This window comes from Odontesthes bonariensis, chromosome 7 (assembly GCF_027942865.1).
Source record: "Odontesthes bonariensis isolate fOdoBon6 chromosome 7, fOdoBon6.hap1, whole genome shotgun sequence".
NCBI classification, from domain to species: Eukaryota; Metazoa; Chordata; class Actinopteri; order Atheriniformes; family Atherinopsidae; genus Odontesthes; species Odontesthes bonariensis.
The window spans coordinates 13,053,000-13,068,203 of NC_134512.1; the positions used below are offsets into that span (position 1 = coordinate 13,053,000).

Below are 15,204 nucleotides of genomic sequence, written 5' to 3' on the forward strand. Positions count from 1 at the left end.
TCAGAGAGTCGACTCGTGACAGAATTTCACCCGCTTCCTCTCTTAGAGCTAAAAATAATGTAATGGAGAACAAAAATGGAACTTTCAATTAGCTGCACTCATCACTCTTACTGTATGGAATGGTAGTACTTTGTAATGATAATTTTTCAGTTCTTTATTTTTGGGCTCCTTCAGCTTTCATGCGAAGTGTAAAAATAAAAAAAAAGGTAGAGGTTAATTATTTCCCTGCATGTATTTTCTGTATTTCACACCTCACTTTGAAATTAATAAGAAGAGATGAGACTTGTTCCATCTGTGTGCCTGGAGGCTGACCAGGTGGTCTTCCTATAGCCAAGCTTTCAATGCTGTGATAAAAAAAGCGGGAGGAATTGTGCATCGGTGTGAAAGCCTGTGTGTGGTGTGTTCATGAGGAATTATCAGTGACCACTTTTACAAATTCAATAAGGTCACAGAGAGCCTTTGTTTATGGGAAGTGCCATGTTTTGATTTGAGCTGCCTGTTTTCCCTTTGATCAAGTTTTGAATAAAAACTAATCTACCAACATGATTAATATCTTTAAAGCATTTTAACTTCAAAGTGGACAACATGGGAATCCTCTGAGATGCGTTTTAGACTATGAACCTCCAGGGTGAGGTGAAAGGTCAATGTCAAATTATTTACTCTGTGTTGTCATTGAAAGTCCTCACAACAAATATTGTCAAAGCCTTGTTGGTGTTGGATGGAAACAGAGCGTTTTCATTTTCTCATAGACAAAAAAAACCCAAAAAACAGCAAGATAAGTTTGTGCTTTGTTCCAGCAACTTGTCACAGTGAAAACAAGCATAGAGCTAAGATGCCTCCCTTTCTCTTTCAGTCGTTTTGTCTGACTGATTCAGACACCTGCCCAACTAACAGCGACAGACACAGCTGGCTTTCCCTCTGGAAACAAACTCCTTCACACGTCAATGGCCTGCAGGAAACTGCTTTTGTGAATGTAATCGCCAATCACTGCTCATCAAATTAAATACATTCAGGTCCCTCTTCCAACAATTAAATGTGAGATTTCGAGTGACTTGTTAAGCATTCTCATGCAGACATGCCTTCATCTGTTTCTCCTTATCATATGTGGGGTCTGAAAAATATAGACCTGCATGAGATGGTGTTTGTCTAAAGTGGGAACCACCTCTTATTGTAATTGGTCAAAAGCAATCACAAAACAATAACACTGTAGTCTCATGTAGTTTCAGATTAATACGAGCTGGCTGACGTCTGTTCTCAATTTCAAATTTGGATAAAATCTTCTTGTAATAGCTTTTAATAGACTTCTGCTTTGTCTGTGTTTTGTTAAAATGTGTGTAACATCTACCAAACTATTCACTTGTGCACATGGATATTAAGCAACTGTAAGTGTTAGAATGTTCTAAAGAACACTGAGCTTTTGGGAAGCAGCTCAAGATGCTAAATATCTGAGGTATCGGCCCAAAGGGCTGCAATATTCTAAGCAGCAGCTTGTAATCAACTTCCATCTGTTGAATGCTATAGTAACCATGAGCAGTGTTGGACTGACAGCTTGGAAACACTTGATTGCTTCACATTGCACATATGTACTATTTTCTTTTTAACTCTATACATTTTTCAAATGTATTATACACAAATGATTTGTCCTCTGTAGTGTGTCACTATCTTGCTTTAGAGTTAACAGAGCCTTGTTTTTTCTCACAGTGGCTGCACATGGCACCATATGATTATGTGATGTCTTCTGATGAATAAATGTGTATGGGTGTGTTTCTGATGGGCTTTTCGCTTGATGGTTTTGCATTTAGTAAATGGCTCCTCTGTCTGTTCTCTCTCTGTGCCACAGTGCCAACAGTATGCCTAAACAAGTTGAGGTGAGGATGCATGAGAGCCACCTGGAGCCCATTGAGGCCAGGCCGCAATCCAAATGTGCCAAAATCTGCTCCAAATTGTCCAAGAACCTCCTGCTCACACTCACCGTCCTTGGTAAGTTACCTCAATGTATATTTTATCTCTGAAGACCGTAAAAAATGTTGGCATGCTAAAGACAGAAACTGACAACCACCGAGTTCAGTCGCTGGTTCTGCAGATTGCTTGTAAAATGAGAAGGAGATGCCATCTGTGCTCAGTGTACCTGACAGTAAGATGACTGGGTGTTCTGACCTTCCTCAGTTCTATGCCACCTGTTGCTATCAAAAGCTCTGTTCCAGGCAGTGGACACACAAACAGCCTCTGGTGAAGCATGACAAGTTGTTGTGATTATAGCAGTGCCTCATTGTGCTGCAGGTGGAGACAGCAGTGATGCAATTTATGGTTAGATATTAAATTAAGTTTGTTTAATCGTAGTGTTTATTTTTTGATTTTATGTGGTGACTGACAGTTAAGTAGTCCCTTGTAGTCCTAGATCATGTAAATCTATGAGGGTATGTTTAAGTTGAGTATGACTGCTTGAGCATGTGTAACATCTCACAACACTTGAGGAGAATCTCACAAAGTAAGTGAGCCAGCATGGTTGTTGATCATCTGTCACTTGGCAGATAAGAGCCTTAAAGGAAACTGGCCAGCACGAAGGAACAGGAAATCAAGTGCCATCCAAAACCACTGTGTGTGCAGGATGTTGCCAGACTTAAGGAAAAATTGAAGCACAGAGGACAGCTGAGATTTGCAGAGGGAAAAAAAAAAGAAAAACTGAATAGCTTTTGATTCCAGTTTGTGTTATTAAACAACATATTGAGCTGTGTTATCTTTGGCAGAGGAAGTACAGCCCCAGGAGGGATGTTGGAGTTTTGTTGGGCCTCAGACAGACAGACAGACACGGAGGCCTACCACTAGGCCTGATCGGGAGGGGTGGGGGGGTCAGAGCACTCAGAGGTCAACTTTACTTTCTGGCAAGAACAGTTTGTTTCAGGAAAAAAAAAGAGAGAGCTTTTTGGAAGAGGCACATGTCTCTGGGTCAACAATAGCTTTATGTGAGATGAACTGATCTTTCAAATGATAACAATATTCAGAGTTCTAGAAACTGGAAGAGAAGCTATAGTCAAGGGAGAAGTATAGCAGAAATAACTCAGCATGGCACAAAGAGTGCATGGATTTATGTCTTCATCTTTTCTCCTCATTTATTATATCTTTTTTATTTTCTTGGCTTGAGGAAGTGAAATTTATCCTCAAAAACATTTAAAGTTTGCTAAGATTACAGGTGCATCAACAGACATTCTGACATGTTACCTCGTCCCCTCACCCTGCTTCGAAGAAATCTGATCTTCATCCCCCATGGGCTTTACTCTCTCTGAGCAGGTTTTTGTTTTTTTTCCTCATAACCCAGTGTCCTTCCTAAGCATGTAGCAGACAGCCTCTCGCATAGCTCCAAACAGCTGACTTGATGAGATGGGAGTAGTTATTACGATGTCTTAAGGACAAAGCATAAGAGAGGCTTTTGTTATTTCCTTGTTTGAATTCAACTTCTTGACAGTGGCATAGAATACAGCCATAGAAAAATTATTTGAAGCTTTTGCAGTTGTATTCTCATATAATATCTGACTTTCTCTTATCAAGTTTATTCTAGATGTACTTGTAAAAGGTAAAAAAAACAAAACATTTTTTGCACTTCACTTCAGGTGTGATCTTGGGAGCTGTATCAGGGATGTTGCTTCGTGTTGCTTCCCCAATTCACCCGGATATCGTCATGGTGATCGCCTTTCCTGGAGATATCCTGATGAGGATGCTGAAGATGTTGATCCTGCCTCTCATCATCTCCAGTTTAATCACAGGTGCTGTATCAATGATCACAATAGAATCCAGGAAGAATATTGAATATTGTAAATGATATACTGGCATCTTTACATTTTATATCTAAACACAAGGGAACAGTGAGCAGCTCACGTCACGTGGTGTTTCATTACAAGAGTACTAATGAATTCTGTATCTACTCGTTCCTCTGCTGTATAACTCTGCTGCATGCATCCCTCATTCCTCACAGTATTGAGTCAACATTTCCATTCAAAAAGTAATTACCAGGTAAACATGATCTTGCTTGTTTTGGGTGCAGGTCTGGCCGGTCTGGATGCCAAATCTAGCGGTCGCCTGGGCACTAGAGCTATGATCTACTACATGTCTACCACTGTTATTGCTGCTATCCTGGGAGTCATCTTGGTATTAGCCATCCATCCTGGCAACCCCAAACTGAAGGAGAATCTGGGCGAGGGACAGGAAAATGATGACGTGTCCAGCTTGGATGCCTTCTTTGATCTAATCCGGAACCTGTTCCCAGAAAACTTGGTGCAGGCTTGTTTCCAACAGGTAATAGCTGAAAAAAGAGATTGTTATCCGTACTAACAAAGTCTGTTCGTGAGATAGAAGAGTCAGTCCTTGTCATGCATTTGTGGCATCATTTGATGTGGAAACTAGTATCAAATTGGAATAAACAGCAAGATGCACCAAATAATAAAAAATAGAAATAGTACTAACATAATAGTTGACTTAAGCAGATCAATAACTGGCCTAATATCCAACTTTTAACTTATTATATATATCTTTTCCTTCAGATCCAAACAGTCACAAAGAAGATAGAGGTGGCTGTTGAGGAGGAACTCAATGCCACTACTATGGATGGCTTAGTGGCTAACATTACCAAGGAGCCTCAGTTCATCGTCAAAAAGTCACTGCAATTCAAAAGTGGAATGAATGTTTTGGGTATGTAAGGCTGTACAGATACATGCTGTACAGAGTCCGTAGCTCTTCTTCTGACACATTCCTTTCAGCTAAAAGCTAACATCAGCATGATAACGTGCTCACCGTCAACATGTTTACATGACACAAGGAAAAAAAAAAAAAATTGAGTTTGCCAGACCAAAACCAAACTTGTAACATGCATGTAAACATGTTAGTTCGACCGGGATGGTGGGAAATCAAAGCTCTCAAAGCCAGACCAACACCCAGATAATGTGTTGGTACTCATAAAATTCAGCATGTAGATGTTCAACTGGACTCAAATGAGCCCAGGGGCTCTACACCTGCTCCAAAGTTCCATTTTTTTGCATTTTCTTGTAAATACAGAAAAATCTATATCAACAATGCCAAAATCCCGATAAAGCTTCTCCCATTCACATATTTTTCTTTTGTCAGACCACTAAAAAGACCAGATATTGTGACTTAAATACAGCCCATTAAGAGTACACGTTAACCTTGTGGTCTCTTAAAGTCTTTCAAGGCTGTGGCTCTATTCTAATAAACATAACTGGTCGTCATCTGACAAAATCGGCATTTACCCACCACCATCTCCCCTTAGAGAAAGTTAGAAGCGGAAGAATGTTTTCAACGTTTTCTCACACACCCCACAGCATTGTGAGTCAGATATACTTTGGTTTTTAATTTGATTCCCTCAACCGTGAATGTGACCTAGCAGGTAATCATCAAGATTCATCCCCAATTGGCATCACTGACATCTTTGGTGAATTTCACAGAATATTGTTTCAATATCTCAGTCATAATTTAGAGCCATGCTGCCTCCATAACCCTTACAATGACATCAGCTCGCCTGTCAACACTGCCATTCAAAGTTTGAATACATTTATGATTTTCTGTCACAGGTCTGATTGGCTTCTTTATTGCATTTGGCATCTGCATGGGCAAAATGGGAGAGAAGGCCAGACTCATGCTTGAATTCTTCAATATCCTCAATGAGATTGTGATGAAAATTGTCATCATGATCATGTGGTTAGTATCACTCATGATTCATATTGACTCATTTATAAAAACCCATTTAAGTCATTCAAGTTAGAAATAACTTTTTTGCTTGATTTTAAGTTATTTCTCGAGTCATAACAAAAGATTACATTAAACAGAGTCTGCCAGACTTTACTGACAACTTTGTTGTAAATTTAATGTAACAAATAACACATGGCTTTACACCCCATAAGGTACTCTCCCTTTGGTATTGCGTGTTTGATTTGTGGCAAGATCATCTCCATAAAGGACTTGGAAGTCGTTGCCAGGCAGCTTGGCATGTACATGGTGACTGTGATTATTGGCCTCATCATCCATGGTGCAATCTTCCTGCCCAGCATTTACTTTGCTATCACCAGAAAAAACCCCTTCACTTTCTTCTTGGGCATCTTCCAGGCCTGGATCACTGCTCTGGGGACAGCCTCCAGGTCAGTATCCGGATGGATGAATGAATAAATGTGTCTTGTTATTCAAACAAATGATCATAAATGAATTATTTTAGAGTCTACAGTCTTTCTCCTTTCTGCTTTTTCCTCCAGTGCTGGTACACTGCCGGTCACCTTTCGTTGTCTGGAGGAAAATTTGGGTATTGACAAAAGAGTCACTCGTTTTGTGCTCCCAGTCGGTGCCACCATCAACATGGATGGAACTGCCCTGTATGAGGCTGTGGCTGCTATCTTCATTGCTCAAATGAATGGTATTCACCTTGACCCTGGTCAGATTATCACAGTCAGGTAAAAAAAAACACCTGTGCTTTGTACTAGAATGTACTTGATACAGCGGTTACAGTCAAGTTAAAAACCTTCAGTCTGGAAATAAAACATTTTTTTTAAAAGTACCTCTATCACAGTTCAGCAGAAGCAGAAAGATTAGGTTTTTATGAAGACCTGTGTATAAATGAGGTCAGGCAGCTGCAGTTCAGCAGGCAGTGTTAGTTCTTGATAAATGATGACAAACTCAGCAGTGGTTATAAAGGCATTTAACAGTGAACAGAGAAGGCTGTGTGGCTCAAACGAGCCAATTTAGAGAACAAATTTACAGTGGAGCAAATAAACCAGCATGAGGAAGCAGCAACAGTGCCATGCCTCATGCCAAGCAGGAAGACAAACAGAAACTACCATCTCTTTTTCATCAATCTTTGCCAAATGCTCTTCTTATAATAGAGTGAGCTGAGGATGGATGACCTTCACGCTGACATTTTTATGGCATATAAATCCATGAAACCTCAAAGTAAACATCCTAGCCTGTCTCACATTTAAGGACCCACTCTGATGCTCTGCTTCCAACCGCTCTTTACACAAGTACCGCAGAGATGGAATATCTTCATCTGTAGCTGTGAGATGCATCAGTGTCATGTTCATTAGTGTCTGAAGAGACGTAGTGTGGTGTAGAGTGGAGTTTTGAAGGATGTGGTTCGGTGTAGTGTATGCGAGGAATGTGATCGAGTGCTTCTTTCCTATGTTGTCCTTCAGTATGACAGCCACCTTGGCCAGTGTTGGGGCAGCCAGTATTCCCAGTGCCGGTCTGGTGACTATGCTGTTGATCCTGACTGCTGTTGGCCTGCCAACCCAAGATATCAGTCTCTTGGTTGCTGTCGACTGGCTGCTGTGAGTTTAATTAGAAAGATGTATAATGTGGTCACAGACTGATTCTCCTCTCTGCTCTTACATCAGGGTTTTGTTTATCTTGCATGTACAAATCCTGTCTTGGACCTTTCTCTGTGAACAAACTAAGCAAAGCAGCATTTTTAACTGTGTGTCTCTCTCCTCAGGGATCGATTCAGGACCTCAGTGAATGTGGTGGGCGACTCCTACGGGGCAGGCATCGTGTACCACATGTCGAAGGCAGAGTTGGAGGAGCTGGATTTGCACGCTGCGAAATCTGATGATATTGAAATGATGACAAAGACCCAGTCTTATTATGACGATATGAAGAATCACCACGAAAACAATTCCAACCAGTGCGTCTTAACCGAAACTGCCTCCACAACTGCTAACAATTCTGTCTTAGTAGATGAATGCAAGGTACAATTAATGCTTTCAGACATAGAGACTTCTATATAACCCTCTTTGGCTGTTGCATGCTCACCCTGCACTTATGCTTGAATCTGTTTGCTTTGCATTGCACTTTTTTTTCCCACACAATGATGTGAGTGCACCCACTGTTTATGTCACAAGTGAAGCGAGAGAACAACAGTTCCATTTGTATGCACAGTATATTTGAAATAGCAGCTTTTGTGTTGAACAATCGAAAATTTAAACCATAAGTCAAAGTGTGTTTAACATCATACCCTACAAATTAAGGATAAATGAGCCGTCCCTCTTTGATTAGACTACTCTGATGAATGTATCCTTTTGGAAATTGCCTCTAACTCAAAAGGATATAATAATGTTTCTATTCAGATGCGCATATAGTTGTTTTAACTCCTCTTGTCCAGCTTAATATCCAATCTGCTTTACCTCAAGGTGTGTCTGATTATAAGTATTTAATTGATTTGTTGCTCCAAAATTTAAGATAGAGAAAAGGAAGTGTTACAATTAATTTGCTGCTCATTTATCACCTCTCTACCACACTGTCAGTGAGTTATTCCCTTGCAGGGTTTATGCATTTTGACACCATCTATTTCTGCGCATTGTGAGAACTGCGTAGTTCCGTGACGAACGCACATCCGGGCGGAAGAGGTCTACTGATGAACCTATTCATTAATCAAAGAATGAAGGGTGTTGCCTAGCAACACTGTTAACCTGACACACAGGCAATCTGTCCAAAGTAAAGAGTTAGACCTTCCTGAGTCGGTATTTATTCACGGACATTTGCATATAAATGTGACACAAAGGGTTGCTATTTCAGATATACCTCATCATTTTTGTTAATTTTTTTTTTGTTTTCTGTTCTGTTTTGCTTGTAAATACTCACATTTTTAACCCTTTACCATAGAATGCTTTGAAAAAAGTTAAAACATAACAATGCATTCATTCTGTAGTGTCTGTACCTTGTTGAGATGTATGTGTTTTGTGTTTCTGATTTATTCATTTGTATTTTTGATCAATTTTTTTTTTACTGCCTGTTGCGTCTGTGGTCATCATAAATTTGTGGTCTGTTCCCAGGTCTGTAACAGAAACTTCTCCGTTAAGACTGCCATAAACACACGATCATCAATGGTTGTCCAGAGGTTACCCTAAGAGGCTTTGTTTTAATTGCCAAAACACAATAACAGCAATACCAAAAAAAGGGAAGAAATAAGAAAAAGGTTGGAAAGGTTTTTCTGGCTTTACAGGAATAGTAAGTTTATAGTCTTATCGCAGATAAAGAATATTCAAAGTCTTTTACAGTCCAGCACAATTATCAAAAAAAAAAGCTGTGGCTTTCAAAGAAAGATCAATGAATGAGATAGATTTTATATTAGTTTACAAAATTATTAATCAAAACAAGATCACACTGTAGCCTAACTGTGTGTGATTTGGTTAAAGTCACATTTTAAAGAAAAAGCATTTTATTTACCCCTTTTCAGAGTCAGAAATTAATAGATATATTTTAACCAACCATTTATGATATAGTTGGTATGATTAATTCATATTAAATTGTTGCATTGGACCACTTTAGCTCAATTGCTGAGTGCCAATATGATCAAATGACACTCCTGTGATCCTACAGGTATCCTGAAAGACTAAGCTAGTAAACTAAGAGAGTGAGGTAGAGTGAGGTATGCTTAATCTGACATCTCAGGGAAGGCCCACTGCCCACTTTGAAAACATCAGATCTAAAACATTTATTTTAAAGCGCTCTCTATAAAAAAGAAAAGAAAAAAAGAAGTGTATGTTGTTTGAAAAACAATTATGACATGCATGAATCACAATGAGTAATGCTTTATAAGCTTTATAAACCTAATGGAACAGTCAGAACCGATTGGCAGAAACATGATATTATCTCAAAAGTGGGAGCACTGAATGTCATAAGCTATTAATTAGAAGTTTATTAGAAACTATGTGCTTTTGTATCTGTGCTTTGGATCCGTTGTTTAGATCTCACTGCTAACTGCTTACAGGTAACCTCAGCCACGAACGGCTCTGCTGCAGAGTGCACGCTTGTTGAGGAGGAACCTTGGAAACATGAATAATGGCAGCACAGAGATCCCCTGCTTCTGGGCTCCACAAGCTTTCCCACCTGGTGATTAAAAAAAAGAACAAATGAAAGGTCACATGAACAGAACTACTAATTGGTTTTTTTTGTTTGTTTTTTTTTAATGTAGTTTTCTTTTTTATTAGTTCCTTTAAGAGTTTTTGTAACTGTCTATCTGATTTATATGTAACACTAATTCACTTAACCGTGAACTGATAACAGAGGTATACCTCACCTGTTAGAGCGCAATTTTATCCTCTATAGCAGATACTTGCACAACATACTTCAAGGCTTGGGGATGGAAGGAAAAGAGGGAAAAAACGTTAGATAAGCCATTCTTAGCAATGCATCCTGATTGTATGTTTATATGCAGAGAGACAAAATGGCTGTATAACACGTAGATGCACTGAGACCATCTTCCAATTTTCCAAGGATGAGTGGGACTTAGATACTATCCATGACAGTCAATGTAATCTGTACTAAACATTTGTGCTTTGCATCCTCTTCAGTCAATTACAATTATGTGTGCACAAGGCCACTGCTCTTTCATTTCAGCTAAGTCTCCCATCTTAAGTCATAATAGTCTTTAAAGTGCATCTGATTGCAAATAGTCAAGTATTACCTGCTTTCCCTGGGGTCCAGCAAAGTGATCAAAGGACAGTGGTCAGAACAGGAAAACAGCTCGGCGCCTCGTAACCTACAAGCACTATCAAAGTGGAATTCTAAAGCACAAACATTCCATGGAGCTCATTTTTATTCCCCTTTGTTTTTTATTTTGTTAGTCTACTGTGGGAAAAGGGGCTTTTTTTTATTTTCACCCCTTGAGGGAGATTTGAAAATTAATTTATTTGCTCGAGAAAGAGCGGCAGACAGTGTTAGAGTTGAAGTATGACCAAGTCAACTAAAGGGACCAAACAGGCAGAAAATCAATCAACTCACAGAGCCCTATGAACTGCCTCCTGTATGTCACATGCAACACATCGTCACATTTTCACCAGTTGTCCATTTATAGCTGGGTGGCGCAGCAGCTTTTACTAAATGCAAAGAAATTCACTGCCCTAAGTATGAAACGTTTATAGAGCACTTTTTTTCCCCCGCCCCAAAGTTGCTATTTGATGCCAATGAAATTAAAAGTGAATTTTAAAAATTTAAAGTAAATTAAAAAAATGTAATGTCCTAAATACAAGTAGGGATTATATAGAGCACATATAAAGTAAAAGAGCACAAATGAAGCCAAAATTGCCAGTGAGTTAGATTTTAAGTCAGTGGCAGAGACATAGTCATTTTTTATAACCATTCCATGACAACACATATCCTACTTCAAGTCGTTTTACAAACAATACAAGGAACAGTAGTTACTCAGGCTTGTATGTTAACTCTTTCACAGAGTATAACATGTTGTAATCCTAAATGTTTACTTGCTCACTAGGACATTACACCTCAAGAAAATGGCCTCCTAACAGCACAACTTTTGAAAGTATTGTCTATAGAAATGATAGAATGGTCACAGTTTACTTCTTTGCTCAAAAAAGTCATTCTATGATGATGTGATGGAAAGGAAAGATTCCCAGCACATAAAGAAAGCACACATACATTGTTAAGATTACATTCCAGTGGTTGAATGACCATGTGAACCAGTGTATTACCTGAAAGCACAGTTAGAACACTGATATAGCACACAAGGTGAAGCAGCAGAAACATTTAAATAATAAAAAAAAGAAAAAAAAGAAAGTAGCACAGCACTCAGCTGTCAGACGGATTCTAGGCGGATTCTAGGTGAGACAGATTATTGATATAACACTTTGGGGAGGCTTCCTGTTTAGCCAGACTCAAAATGGTAAACAAAATGTTTTTGGGTTTTATTTTTCTTGCCAAAAGAGCTCAAGACTGTTTCTACAAACCCTAGATGCTGCAGCCGTGTGTCGGAATTAGTGAGAGGATATTTTAGGAGACCTAAAACAGATCAATGGATGCACACAGAAATTCAAATTATGTGTAGATGAGGCCAGCTATCAGGTAATAAGAATATATGCTTCTGACCGAAACAAATGACTTTTAAAGATGGCAAACACTCAAACACGACTAGTGGCTGTTAATCTTTTTTGTCTGTATGATTCAGAAGTGAGACTTCTGTGATGTGAATTTGATCTCTTTATCAGCATTGAATCCTTGTCTGCTCTCCTGTTTCTTTACATCTGTGCTGTGTAACAACCTTGCCTTGAAGGTGTTCACTTCATACAAATGCCATTAAGATTAACAATAGGAAACTTAACACATCACTTAGTGCCACACTCTGTCCTTTAGTTCATGAAACAGTCTCAGAAGACTTCTATTTTTTTAAGCTCAGCTAGCTAAAGTGTGATACAACATAGCGCACACTTGGTGTTCTGCTCAACACAGTGAAGGACTGATGTATAATCACGACACAATCAGCTGGGTTTTTACCGTGGTGCACACAAACACATTATTAAAATACATACACGTGTTTAAAAAGAATTACACATTAAAAACACTTGTAAATCTCAAAGGTCACTACAGTTATAATTGTAATCGGTGAGCTGCAGAGCACAGCGCTGAACAACCCTATCAGGCTCTTTGGGCTCCATTTTTTCACCTTGTGATCTTTGGGGGAAAAAAAAGAAAAAATATGAAAATATCTCTAGTAAGGAGACAACCCATCACTGATGGGGACTGAGTGTTGGACCACTATATGTTCAAACTCATGGTTTTAGAAGCATGAATTAAATAAAAAATATAATTATTTTTTTGCACCACTATCTTAAAAGCATGATATTTTGAAGTGCCTCCTTGCACTTTGTGTATATATTGTAGGTAACAGATATTTTTGTTGGTTTGTTTTATTTCTTCTTGGGGGCATTGAACGATATGTAGGAATATAGTTTCATTGCTGTGACATTTTAAATGTATTTCTTTAGGAGAAAAAAAAAAAAATAATCTATGTCCAGAGTAAAATTAGATTAGACAAACTGTATAGAGAATTTGTGTAATAAATTGTTCTTGTTTTTTTAATTCTCTAATTGATGTTAACAAGTTGTTTTACTTACCTGTCACACACCGATATATAAATATCTTTTTTTTGTATCTAATGTAAGCGTTTTGAATGTTTGTTCCATGAAGATATAAGCAGTGTGAATTCATTTTCATTGTACATACATAAATATATAATTGTTCTGTTCAGTGGTAATGCAGACTTATCCTGAGATTAAAGTGATCTTTAAACACTGTTTGCATGAATAAGAAAAAGAAAGGATGATAAAGAATGAGATAAAAAAGAGTAAAGGGAAGTTTCTTTTTTTTTTTTTTTAAAGGGGGTTAACCATAGGTTGAGATTACTGTTATAAAGATTCCTGAAGAGAAAGACAAAGGAAAAGGTCACATTTGCCCTGTGTATAGGATGTAGTGAGGAATCATACCCAGCCAAGTTAATATGAGTGTAAGAACAAACATCTGTGGTATTCTGGTGCCTATTACAGTATAGAGCAACAATCCTCAGGTGACTCATCTGAAACATTTTTTAAAGGAAGAGAATGGCTTTAGTCTCAGGCATCTCTGTTTACCTGGTGCGTGTGCATTTAAAGCTGCAAGATGTGGATGTCTAGATCTATTAGAATCTGTGTAAGCCTTCAACATCACACATTCCACATCTGTCACGCCATCAACATCAAAAGGTTCACAGATATCCCACTCAGTAAACTGCCTTTAAGCCACTTGCCTTTTTTTGCTTTTGACACAGAAACTAAATGCACACACAAACACCCGATGCTCGCTCAGCTAAATGCTGCTGATCACAGGGAAACTGACTGACACAACAAAGAGCCAGCATACCTTTAAGCTTGTCCTTTTCTGCTGAAACGTGTCTTAAGAAGAAACTCCTAATCAGAGCTGATGGCCTGTCTCCCCCTGCCTACAATGTGCTGTCCTGATCGTACTTTTCTTGGCCTGCCCTCAATGTAAAGCTGTTGTAGTCTCGATGTAAAGGCAGAGAGGATGTGTGGGGAAAATAAACAATATCCTTGGTCTATGGTATACATGAAAATCTATTTCTACATATCAATAAGTGTTGTACCTTTGGTGTACATATACAAATATAACTAATAAATGTTGATTCATAACTAATAGCTTGGTGATCTTTGTTTTCTGATTTTTTCTTCACCTTTTCCCATCATGTCACATAAACACTAATTTGATTGACATGTATGTTGCTCAGTTGGTCTTATATATCCACTCTAATGCTTAAACATAATTACGTTATTTTATTAATCTAGATGGAAATGCCATACTTTCCACTCCACTGCATTTATTAAACAGCTACAGAGTGTAAGGCAATGGGTTGTGTAGATTCTCAGCCATTGAAATAATAGTATTTGTTAGTGTTTAAAGAAAACGACAGCCAGACCTCTCATTGACTCAAGAACTAGCTAGAAATCCAGTTACCTTCTCTTTGCAGTGGACTAGAAGGCTGAAAATCTACACATATCCATAAAGTTAGACTTTGCTAATCTCCAGGATTAGCTGAACCTGTGAGCATGTACTACTATACAAGAAGACAATCTTTTTACATCTGAAAATATTACTGAATTTCACAATATAATATTACTTTCTGATATTTTGTCTTTTAAAGACACAATATGATGTAAAGGACAGTAAACTGTTTACAGTTTTGCCATTGAAATCTACAAGTTATAACTAAGATTGGTAACTTTTAAGATAGAGGGCATGCTACTGCATGCTAGAGTTTTAACCCGGACTAAGAGATCTGAACAAAAGTGTAATGCAATGCAATGCAACACATCACACCAGTTTTAAAATCTTTACACTGGCTTCCTGTCAGTCACAGAATAGATTTTAAAAGCCTGCTGACGGTTTACAAATCCCAGAACGGTTTAGGCCCAAAATACATCTGTGATATATTCAGAGAATGTAAACCCAGCAGAGCTCTTAGATCCAAGGACTCAGGTCAGCTGGTCCAGTCCAGAGTCCAGACTAAACATGGAGAAGCAGCATTTAGCTGTTATGCTGCAAACAAGTGGAACAAACTGCCAGTGGAGATTAAACTTTCACCAAATGTAGACATTTTTAAATCCAGGTTAAAGACATTTCTGTTCTCATGTGTCTATGCATGAAATCTGCACGGTATATTTTAACTTATCTAGACTGTTGCTTGTTTTTAAATTCATTTAAATAATTTCATTTGTTTCTCTTTATATTCTTTTATGTATTTTTAATGCTTCTTCCACTCCCTGCTGCAATGCTTTTATTTTATGTAAAGCACTTTGAATTGTTTGTACATGAAATGTGCTATACAAATAAATTGATTTGATTTGATTTGATTTGATTTGATTTGATTTG

The 15,204-nt window shown here is 38.2% G+C and overlaps 1 protein-coding gene across 3 annotated transcripts in view; it reads left to right on the plus strand.

The window, feature by feature from the left end:
• Window positions 1–13,864, plus strand: part of LOC142383803 (excitatory amino acid transporter 2-like) — a 28,804-nt gene extending 14,940 nt beyond the window's left edge. For 2 of the 3 annotated variants that reach the window (XM_075469540.1, XM_075469539.1), the window contains exons 2-11: window positions 1,841–1,980; window positions 3,609–3,761; window positions 4,040–4,290; window positions 4,536–4,683; window positions 5,580–5,706; window positions 5,910–6,143; window positions 6,255–6,449; window positions 7,188–7,322; window positions 7,487–7,739; window positions 9,761–13,864. In XM_075469540.1, the coding sequence (XP_075325655.1) occupies window positions 1,851–1,980; window positions 3,609–3,761; window positions 4,040–4,290; window positions 4,536–4,683; window positions 5,580–5,706; window positions 5,910–6,143; window positions 6,255–6,449; window positions 7,188–7,322; window positions 7,487–7,739; window positions 9,761–9,832 (1,698 nt within the window). In that variant the 5' untranslated portion in view covers window positions 1,841–1,850 and the 3' untranslated portion in view covers window positions 9,833–13,864. The remainder of the gene's footprint in view (window positions 1–1,840; window positions 1,981–3,608; window positions 3,762–4,039; window positions 4,291–4,535; window positions 4,684–5,579; window positions 5,707–5,909; window positions 6,144–6,254; window positions 6,450–7,187; window positions 7,323–7,486; window positions 7,740–9,760) is intronic. The other variant, XM_075469541.1, reaches the window with a different exon arrangement.
• The last annotated feature ends 1,340 nt before the right edge of the window (window positions 13,865–15,204 follow it).